The sequence below is a fragment of the Molothrus aeneus genome, chromosome 3, assembly GCF_037042795.1.
Source record: "Molothrus aeneus isolate 106 chromosome 3, BPBGC_Maene_1.0, whole genome shotgun sequence".
NCBI classification, from domain to species: Eukaryota; Metazoa; Chordata; class Aves; order Passeriformes; family Icteridae; genus Molothrus; species Molothrus aeneus.
In genome coordinates, this window is record NC_089648.1 from 28,453,891 (window position 1) to 28,465,085 (window position 11,195).

The window sequence follows — 11,195 nt, forward strand, 5'->3', positions numbered from 1 at the left end:
AAAATTTTGGATTTTTTTTCCTCCTCTTAGAATGAATGCATTCCTTTTTATCTCAGTCAAATCTTTCTTAACCTCACTCATTTCCTTTTACTGCATCTCATTTGTCCTATTCCAGCAAGCCCCACAGTATATTCAACTTCAGACTCCTCGGCTGTTCTGTTTCTTATTCAAAGTCTTCCTGGCACTTTAAATTCCCTTGGCATCATTTTCAAATAAATCTTCATGTTGTCTGATGACTCTGAGCAACAGATTTTTTTAACAATTACTGTCCTGGATCGCAACAGTTACCCCCATATTAATGTTGTGTGAAACAAGTTCAATGTTTACATATTTTACAGCATTTTCTGTCTAATCATTTTTTATTCCTGCCCATTTTCTGCAGTGTTACATAATGATAAAAATATAATCTGGGAATAACATCATCGATTAGTGACATTTCAAAGGTTTTCACATTCTTTCGTAACAACTGGAACAATACATCTATGAATTTGCAAGTTAGGCCAAATTTAATTTTGTAGCCAGCTATTAAAATGCTCAGCTTTAAGCAGCTTGAATCTTTCCTGTCTGTACACTGAACATCTGTTCCCCTCATGTCCAAAACTCAGATAATTGGACAACTGCAGCTGAGGTTTTCTTAACATTACAGAGGTTACACACCTTCAAATTTTCAATTTCCATTTTAATCTACCTGATTTTCCATTATTTTTCAGCTGGCAAATTAAGCACTCATACCATGACATGCATCATCTCTGCAGCTCCTCTACCCAGTGTACTTGATGGAGCTGATCAGTCCATGGGTCAGTTGTCTCTGGTCCTTGGGTTCCTGCAGCAAGGGAAACTCTGCTGCAACCCTGTGTACATCTCTGTGACCCCTGTCCCATGCCTGCCTGAGACATACACTCTCAACAGAGGATTCTCCCCCACCCCAGTCCCTCCAGAAAAAGAAAGTTATCCACTGGGTGAAACATCAGGTACTAGGTTATGAAAACAAACAGACATATAGAGTTGACAGACTATCTTTAATATCCAGAAAAAGTAGGAATTTTATTGAAGTTGTCAGGAAGCAGTCTTTGAGATTTCTTAAATTCAACTCAAGGAAAAATCAGATAGATTGAGAATGAAAATATGAATCATACACTGTCAAAACAAGCTGAATAATATTAGAGGTTAAAGCTTGGGCAACAGACAGACACAGGACTTACATACCTTGCATGTCCACCCAAATCCAAAATGTGTTCCAGGAATGCCTGTTTGCACATTAGAGAAATGTTGAATGGCATCTCTAGATATCTCTGGATCAACCCCTTGCCTGAAGGAGACTTTCATCACACTAAAGTATGTCAGGCACAATTTTGTTTGGCTTTGTTGGAGAATCCTGAGATGTCCAGTCCTTCATGCTGGTCACACAGAGTGGGGTATTATTACCTCCACCCCATGCTGGCATAATGACTTGCCATTAAATCTAAAGCATTACTAGAACATTTCTCAATTTTTTGCATTACTAGAACATCATCTAACACTCAGATGAATAAGGAGTGTCCTGACTTCTAAGAACAGGCTAGGAACAAGTTATATCTGAACATACAAACCACTGCACAGCAGAATTACACTCTTTTGTCCCCCTATGATTCAACTTATCTTCCAATGTCAGTATCAGAGCATCAGTATGAAGGATGCAAATTATCCCCATACAGACGATCCCTCTAGCCTAGGAATTAAAGAAATCTCTAGGATATAAGAGATGGATTTGAGTTTTGCCAAACTGATGAACTCATTTGTTTGATTAGCACACTAATTGTTAACCTCTTACATGGAAGCAGTACTTTGAGTCATTTCAAAAAATAGTTACAAGCTTCCTTATAAATTTCCTTAACTTGCAGGGGAACAGTTTGCATCCCACAATAAAAATGTCTGCTTGCAACCCCACAGGCACCGGATAGGAGATGAGGGTCCATCTCTAAATGCAGTAATGTTAATTTCCTGATTTTGGGCATCATCTCATCAGTCTAAGTAGGTTTTTTAATATTGCTTTCCATGGGTGCCAATTCTACCAGAGCACCCTGAGGCAAGTTTTGCCGTATTGTCCTTGGGTCCAGGAATGTACTAGAAACTGACATCCCTAGAGTTCTAACCATGCCACACCTTAGTTAGTATATAGGGTTTTTTTTTTCTTTTTAATCAGTCTAAATCCAAATCCCTTTCAAATGGGGATTTAACAATTTTGGGCAATTTTATTTTTTTTTTTCAATGGAAAAAAAGAATTCAAATAGGTAAACTACTGAAACTTTAAAATACTTCAGCTGACTCAGTATTTGTAAAATTATACATTTTGTGCATGGCAAAGAGAAAGCAAAGATGCTTATTTTAATTTTAAAAAAAGCAGTAAAAAATAATCACATTAAGTCACATTACTTTATATTTGTTGTAGGCTAAGAATAGAGTCAGGGATGGTTGCTATGGTTCAGCTGATGTGTAGAGATTTAATAAACCTCAGTTATGTGTCTTGGATGCCTCAGTATCTCAGGGCACAGACACAGAGGCCTTTTAGAAAACTGAATTTAAAATACTTAATCACTTCATTTTTAAGAACTGCCAAATCAGTGGAAAAAATGTTCAGGAAATCCTAAAGCAGAATGACGATATAAGGTTCCCAGATATTGTTGAACCACATAGTAGGTAATAACATCACACATCCTTTCTAGCTCTTGTAATATGTAGATGTAATAAAGTACAGAATATTATTGACATTAAATAAGATATTGCTTTAGTTGAATTAGGGAGGTGTGAATGGTGTGGGACTCGAGGAGTTAAAGAGAATCATTCAGCAAACCTGGAGCTGTTCAGCTGAAAATGACTTATACTCCTGGGCACAATATCTTCTGCAAAACTGAACCTGGCACAGTGTAAAACAGTAAAATTTTAGTAATAAATTTCTTTCCCTTTTCAAGTTCTCTGCCAGAAATATCAATTCATCAGCCAACAATGAACAAACTACTGCAGAGCTAGAAAAGCAAGAACTTGCCAATCCTGCCATCTACTGGAAAAATCCTTACACTGAGTAATTTACTTTTTCCACTCTAAGATTGGCACCAGATCTGGCAGTATGTGCAACTCCCAAGAAAAGCAGAGAGTGTCTAGATATCCAGTGGTGGAAAACCATCTCCCTAACAGTGAGCTTCCTTGATAATGATATCTGCAGAGGCAGGAATGCACAGCAGCTGTTTGCAATATATTTGGCTATCATCAACAAGCCCCATCCCAAAGTCCTCACTGAATTTTTACCCAGTCTCTCGCTGATTTTGGTAACAACTTTGCCTGACTAAAGAAAGACTAGAAAATGAGTAAGGGCCTCACTTGGCTAATACTCAGTTTAAGAACTAAATATACCATTACAAACTGTACATTGGATATATCAAAGTGCTTTACAAGTCTGGCTTAGAACGCAAATACTAAAAGTATATTTTTGTGAAGGTATTTGTCATTCTTTCATAGCCACATTCTCTACAAAAACATAATCATCATATGGATTAAACTGAAAATCTTCTTTCAGTAAACAAGTGTTTTATATAGATTTTTAAAATTTTGAAAAACATCTTCTTTGTAGTTATGTATTAATTAGTAGTGTATGTATTAATATTGCCTACACAAGGGCTATATTCTTTTATTTCCTTCTTTTTCCTTCATTTCTTCATTTCCCATTCAGTTTTTCAGACACCAGTAGAGAGAGCCCTAATGAAGATCCACCTGTGAAAAACAATTCAGTCACTTCTGGTAGCCCAACTTTAAAAACAAGGTAAGAATTATACCTTGGCTACTCAGAGGAAAGAGCAAAGTATAAAATAATATAATGCCTTCACAGTCCTCCATCCATCTATTCAAAAACAGTCTCCTTGAAATATAAAAATAAAAAATTTTACAAATTGCAGATTTTCCTCTAACTTCCAAACCAACTGCAGGCTGCCGCATAGCTTTACACCAATCTGCTTCATCATCAGGATTACAAAGGTGGTTTCAAGTTTGGCCTGAAGCTTTTTTCCTCTATAAACTTATGAATATTCATGACTGTGCCTTCCCAGCCTTTTCAGAGAAAGGGATTCTGAAAGAGTAAATAAAAACATTTGAAAATAAGAGAAATCAGGGTGTGTATGTATTGAAGAATTGTAGAATGCAGGAACTAGGCAGAGATTTTTTCATACTTGTGATTTTGTCTTTAAAATATTTTTAATATCCCTCCCACAAATTATTCTGTTAAAATAAAATGGCAAAAGTTTCAGGCTTGGCAAAGGTTATATGTCATGTCTTCTCAAAAGAGGAACTGCTTTGTCAAAATTTGCTTATCAGGTTAACAGAAACTGCCAGGGTTTTGAACCTCTCTATTTTTTCTAGTGTGTTTATTTCCACATTCTGTTCTCCCACTGAAACATTATGCCAAGTCACTCTGCTTCTAGAAGTTATATTCTTATTGTGCTCAACAGTTCTGGCTATCAATGCCCTTAGGAAAATATGGTCAAGTTAATGGTTTTCCTACTGCATTAGTAAGAAGAAAGCACAAGGGTTTTTTCTTTCATTTTCCAAAACAATCCATTTCTAGAGCAGAAAATAATCGTGGAAAATGTCATGCCCCAAAACCTAATGTTTTAAATTGCATTTGGGTTTAAGAAAAGCAGAAGAAAAATAGAAGCTAAAATGGAATTTAGAGAGTACCTTCTCAATATCCTGTGGGTTTTTATTTTTTGTATTATTGCTAAGTAAATGAAAATCAATCAAGAATAGTCCCTTATTGGTGTTCTGTGATTACCTTGTAAATTACATAAAAATAGGGGAGTTTTAAGTTCAGAGTAATTTCTTCCTTGTTTTTCCATTTTGGTTCACTGATTCAGCAACTGAGAACTTAATTAGTAGCACAAAGACAAGGATATTACACTGCTGCATATGTCAGTCATAGAAACCACCTACTGCTGCAGTCAGTATGGAACAGTGAAAATAACTATAATTACAGAGGTATGATATGTAAAAAAAAAAAAGTTTTTCTCTTTAGTTCCCCTTGTCCTTCTGTATTGTAATTTTTTGTTGCTGTATTTCTCATCTCCCAATTAGTGCTCAATCTTCAAATAAGGTTAAAGATGCAGGTGGAAATTCTTAGCTTTCTCAGCTGATTAGAACAGCTTCATTGTATTACATCATCTTACACCACCAGAGGATCTGTTAAAAACAGTCATAAGTCAATGATTTAACAGCATAGGTACAGGAGTTCAGCTGGAACTGGAGATTCAGCAGCACAAAGGATTTGGTCTGTCAGGAGATGCCCTGTGGCATTCACATTCTCTGAAAAAATTCCTTCGCCCAGGATTTTTCTCCTGGGAAGCTGAGAAGTCTCGGAGAAAAGGAAAACAATTCTTATCTCATTTGCTTCTCCTGTGTTGTGCTCGTGTGTGGAATGTGTTTGGAGATTGTTTACCCACAGGTGATTATTTCATTGGATTCTGGTGTGAGTAGTTTTGACTCATTGGCCAATTATGGCCAAGCTGTGTCGAGACTCTGGAAAGAGTCACAAGTTTTAATTATTATCTTTTCAGCATTCAGTATCTTTTCTGTATTCTTTAGTATAGTTTAGTATAGTATTCTTTAATATAACATAGTATAAAAGTAAAAAAACTATAATAAAGTAATAAATTAGCCTTCTGAGAACATGGCATCAGATGCATCATTCCTGCTTCGTCAGAGCATTGCCCTGCAAATACAATAATGTCCTGAGTACCATGTGATTGTTTACTTCTGTGTATGTATGAAAACTTAATTCCCCCAAAGTAGGCAAAAATTCTATTGATCTGTTCAGATGTATAACAGCCTGAAGCAAGCAAACACACAGCATAGTCACATCCATCATTTCCTTGGTAAACTCACTACATTAAGCTTTTCCACTTGGTAATTAAGTCTTTGACTCAGCACTACAATATTTTTAACCCTTTGTGAGAGGTCTATAGCTGATAAGCGAGTATCCTTCCCACACTAAAGAGATGGTGGCTAATCTTAGGAACCTACATAAGGCCATTAAGAAGTCCTGAGATCAATTCTCTGCTAAACTGTGCCATATCTAACAATGCATCTAAAGAATAAAATCCTTTATGGTGAAAAAAAAAGACGTGACAGAAAAATTAACCGTCTTACTCCCTTGAGTTCACAAGCATACTTTCTTATTTCAGGACCCCACCAAGTTCATCTATTCCTCTGACTGGAGACAGCCAGGCTGATGCTGACATCCTAGCTTTCATTAAAGCAAGACAGAACATCCTCCAGAAGAAAGGTAAATCCTGCCAAAATATAGAAAGCCAAACCAAAATCTCCAGTACAGCATTTTGAAGTCAAAATAGCTTTAGTCCACATTACACTGATGCAAGTGAAAATGGATTCTGGCTTCAGTTTTATTACATTATGTTCTCATCCTTTCTAAACTCTTGAGGTTCTTCACATGTATTTCTTAAGTGGCTCAATGCTGCAGTGAAAAATTATGAAGGCTCTCTGTTTTACTAAGCCACCATCAGTGAATATCTGGTGCATGCATGGCTGTGCAACCTGCATGGTATATTATTTTACCCTTAAGCAAATGCATTTGAATGTGGTTCCTTGATGATCCAAATTTTTCTCTATAGATTTTCTTTAAACTATGTGTTCTGATTCTCATCTGGTATAAATTTAGTTGTAACAGTTGAAACCAAATAAAGATAACTCAAATGATTGTGCTGTACCCCTGCCTCAGGAGGCCGACTGGCCCACTGTGCCTGGAAAGAGAATATCCTCAACAGATATTTCACTATGTCAAGGTCTAATGAAAATTTCTATGAGTATTTGTCATCAAATCAGGTACCAAGAGCAATCATAGGAAGGTAATAAAGTTCACTCTAGAGTGTAGATAAGTAAAATTGGCAGGAAGCAGAAAGCAATAAACAGTGTCACTGCAAGGTAACCTAAAATTTATTATGACAAAGAAAAATGACCTGTGCTTTTTTTTCCCCTGAATAATAGTTTTTAGTGGCAGCAATCAATTATACAGAATATGAGCATGTTAGTGGTTACTGAAGCAATAACTTTCCATCAGCAGTTCACTGCTGACGACAGCATTTTTCAACAAGCTATCTGCACCTGGCAGATGGTGTTAGCACTGTCACAAAGTGGGGCTTTGCTTATCAGAAAACTGTCAGGTAAACACACACTGGCTGAAAATACAGTGTCCCTACCCTACACTCATCCAAAGCAAACACTTAGCACGCTTAGGTTTTGGGATCCCTTTTGTCTTTATTTAGAAAAGCTGTAGTCAGGTTTGTTTTGCAAATGAAATTAAACTGGATTTATAGGCAGCTCATCAAAAGAAGGTTAGAGATAAATGTCTTACAACAAATATTTCAGGCCTTCAGAAGGCCCAAATCTAACTCAATGTGTGATGTAGAGTAATGTAATTAACAAGAGCACATCTTATCCTATAATCATCTCCTAAATCACACCTATCAAAAATGTCTCTCTCAAATGCCTTTTCCATCCTGATTGTTTTCAGCCAGTGGCTATCACCTGGCATCATCCATCAGTTTCAGAAGGGACTAGTCATTATCAACATTGACATCTATTTAGACCCCAAGTCATAAAAGGTATTCTTGTGGAACAAAGGACAGTCAACACTTAAAATTATTCTGAATTTCAGTCAGACAAGATGAGCTTCCCTAAGTGGATGAAAAAGAAATGGAGTATCATTTGCTCTTCCTGGCAGTGCAGGGCTGGATGACTCAACAAATTGCTAAGTATGAGCAGGAGAATAAAAATGTAAAGAGGCTATATCAATTCAGCAAACGTGTAGGGACCTGATGTGTCACAGACAAGAGACTACTCCGCAGCAAGTTCTGAGAAGGATTTGCAGTTAACCTAGCAGATAAAAAAGGCTTTTCTTCCTCGTAAGGAAAGGCAAAACCTTCCAGATTTAAGGGATGGAGCCACTGATAGCATGAACCATTGAGCAAATAAAGTTTGTAAATTCTAATTTAGCAAGATAAAGGAGGAGAACTAGAGGGTTTTCTTTTATGGGACAGGGATGGGGGCTATGATGTCCCCATTCCCACCCCCACAAAATAAAACTCTCAGATGTAAAGTAGAGTTAGGTAGAGAGGAAAGGTAGAAGAAGAATGTAGTCTCACTTCAAAATTTGGGGGGAAAACACTGCATCATCAGTCATATAATTTTTCCTCAAGAAATTTCTAACACATGAAAAACAAAAGAGAAATTATTTGCCCAGAGCCATTAAGCTGCACCAGACACTTTCACACAGATCAAAGTGTGCTGAGTCCCACTTCAGTGCTCTCTTGCTTCCTTACTAAACTCTCTTCAACTGAGATGTTCAACAATCCTTTCTACATTTGCATGCAAATGTATTCGCTATCTGCATGGCTGTTACACACACAGTGCCCTGCAGGAAACATGAGGAAGCATAGGGTCAGCTAAGCCAAAGTCTGCTGGGCTTAAAACTGTCAACATCCTTACTGCTCTTTCCTTTATTGATCCTGATCCTTTCAAACTGTTGTATTAGTATCTTAGAAGCAAGCTGGGGGCCCTACTATACATTAGAGGTGGGGGAAAAAAATGTGTGCAGAAGCCAACAGAGTGGAAAACAAGTTTCATAAATGGAAAGCATGGGAATGCTCAATTTCCTTAGTGACAGTAATGCAGGGGTGGGAATGAGAGGTCTCAGTAAAGATTACCTCAGGGACTGTGGGTTATTACCATTTGCTTTCTAAACAGAGCAGAATTAAAGCAGGTACATTCACAGGGTCTTGCTGGGATTGTTGGAGCACTGTAATAACTAACACTGGAAAGCTTTTTAGAAAAGGGCTACTCGGCAAACATGCTTTTGATGCCACATTCAGTGTTGGGGTAGAGAAATGAAAATGCAGAAGAGTAGATGAATGATTTTTGTGTCTTAAAAGATTTAAATTAAAGGATTTTTTTTTCTTTCTTCTGTTTTGTATTTCTGAAGTTTGTTTTAAAACTGACAATGCAACCTGAAATGTAGTCTAATGTATTTTTTTATCTCCTTTCAGGCTTGGGGAACAAATGAAATTCTTGTCAGACTCCACTATTTCCTTTTAGAAACTGTGAAAGTCCTTTATTCTTTCCCTTCCTCTTCTGTTTAGAAACAGGTACAAGTAAGTACTTCACATGTACAGGTTTAATTTGTGATGGCATATAAATTGTCTTTGACAGCAAAATCCATTTCTCTTACAATAGATATTTGAGTATTTGCACTCAGTATCTTCACCTTCCATTAAGATTAACAAAACTGAAACAACTAATCAGGAATTTTACAAACATTTTTGTTTATGAGAATTCATTGTACATTTCTAAATCTTAAAATTATCTAATGTATTAATGCTCTTATACATCTTTAATCTAGGAAAGGCTTATTACTGCTGGTAGGGGGTTTTTGCATTGATTTGCATAAGGCTTCGTTAATTATACCTATTGAACATCAAGAGATATTCATTCAATAACAGTAGTTATCTGTATTACAAAATTCCATACAATTTCATTTGAGATTTTTTCCTCCTCAAGGAATAACAATTTTCATATCAGATTATTAGAATACTGAGATTGCATTGTAATATAAAACCAAATGTATTTTAGGAAGTAATTCTAGAGCTCAAAATTTCCCAGCTGTTTTCTTTTTATTTGAATGGACTAAATGTTGTACAGAATGGATTATATGTTGTGCAAAATGCATACCCTCCCAGAATATACAGGTTTTAGAAGAAACAACTACACTAAATAGGCTTTAAACAGAACAAAGCCAATACTTGTGAAACACCAATGAGATGTGAAAATTTAAATGCATTTATATCTTATATTCAATGTAATTTCACTATTGACTGGGTACTATTTTATTGCATAATATCCAGTTATGAAACAATTTGTTTTACACCTCAAATTAAAATAAAAAATTGAATGCAAAGTACAGTCTATTTCTCTGAGATATACATACTACCATATTGAAGCTGTCACTTTTTATGCTAGTGATAATTTTATAGTCATGCATTTAGAGGTGTATGGATTGGTCACATAAAAATAAAGCAATATATTGGTAGAAGTCACATATTCTCAAGGATGTATATTTCTTTATATACATGCTGATACTTAATTCTTTGTCAAATTCATAATTATACAGAAGTACATGTTGAATTGCTGTCTTCAAACCTACAGAAAATATGTTTGTCAAATTAACAATTAATATGCAATCAGTTCAAAAATATTAAAGTTGTACCTTTTTTTGCATTTTAATTTTCTGTAAAAGTCAACACAGATACCATATAAATTGGTAAGCTTTAGTAGAATTTGGTATCTGCAAACTAAGATAAAAGTCAGATCTACTCTTACTTTGAGAAGAGTTCAAGGATTTAATCAGAATATGAAAAATCCACAGTCCTTCTCCCTTTTATATGTCTGCTTTGTTGGAGATTATATTAAAATGTCCTTCTTCCAGAATTTTTATGTGTGTCATTATTTTTCTTCTTCTCACTCTTTTATATATAAACAGCGTATTAAATATGCTCTGCATTATTGTTCATACAGCTTTGCTGAGGAGAGCAGGACCACATTCCTGCTTCCATTCAACACTGCTAGCTGGAGAAGAGCCACAGGTTCCAAAATGTTGCTGGGTCAAGCAACCACCCCTTTTTGTTTCCAGTGAAATACCCCTTGTGGTGGATTTATTTGAAGGTGGCTTAAAGGGAATCACTGGTCCAACATCTCCTTCTTTTTGACATTGAAGCATTTCCAATAGCTTTAAGTAGCTGGTTAAAAGAAGGATCTCAACTCAGAAGAGTTATGTGATGCTGCTACTACTTGATGATTCAGTGTTCTGTTCTCCGTTTGCCACGCATCTCACTCACAGAGAGAAAAAAATTCTTTACTCTTCTGTTTCAAAATTCTCTAGCCTTTTTTTACTCTATTATAAATTTGGTGTGAAATTCAATCACTGTTAACAAAGTAGTACCTGATTGGCAAAATGGTCTAAGATTAAGATTTTACCAGGCACTTAAGAGCTTTGACAAAACTGCATCCAGTAATAAAAAAAAGTATAAATATATAACACCATACAAAAAAATAGAAAGTCTTTCTCGCATATTTTGAAAATTTTCATAAGATCACATGGAAAAAAA

The 11,195-nt window shown here is 35.8% G+C and overlaps 1 protein-coding gene across 1 annotated transcript in view; it reads left to right on the top strand.

The window, feature by feature from the left end:
* The window catches only part of KIF6 (kinesin family member 6), a 154,018-nt gene extending 143,500 nt beyond the window's left edge, over nucleotides 1-10,518 (top strand). The window contains exons 20-22 of the mRNA XM_066547877.1: nucleotides 3,704-3,793; nucleotides 6,204-6,304; nucleotides 9,081-10,518. Coding sequence (XP_066403974.1) covers nucleotides 3,704-3,793; nucleotides 6,204-6,304; nucleotides 9,081-9,097 — 208 coding nt within the window. The 3' untranslated portion in view covers nucleotides 9,098-10,518. The remainder of the gene's footprint in view (nucleotides 1-3,703; nucleotides 3,794-6,203; nucleotides 6,305-9,080) is intronic.
* The last annotated feature ends 677 nt before the right edge of the window (nucleotides 10,519-11,195 follow it).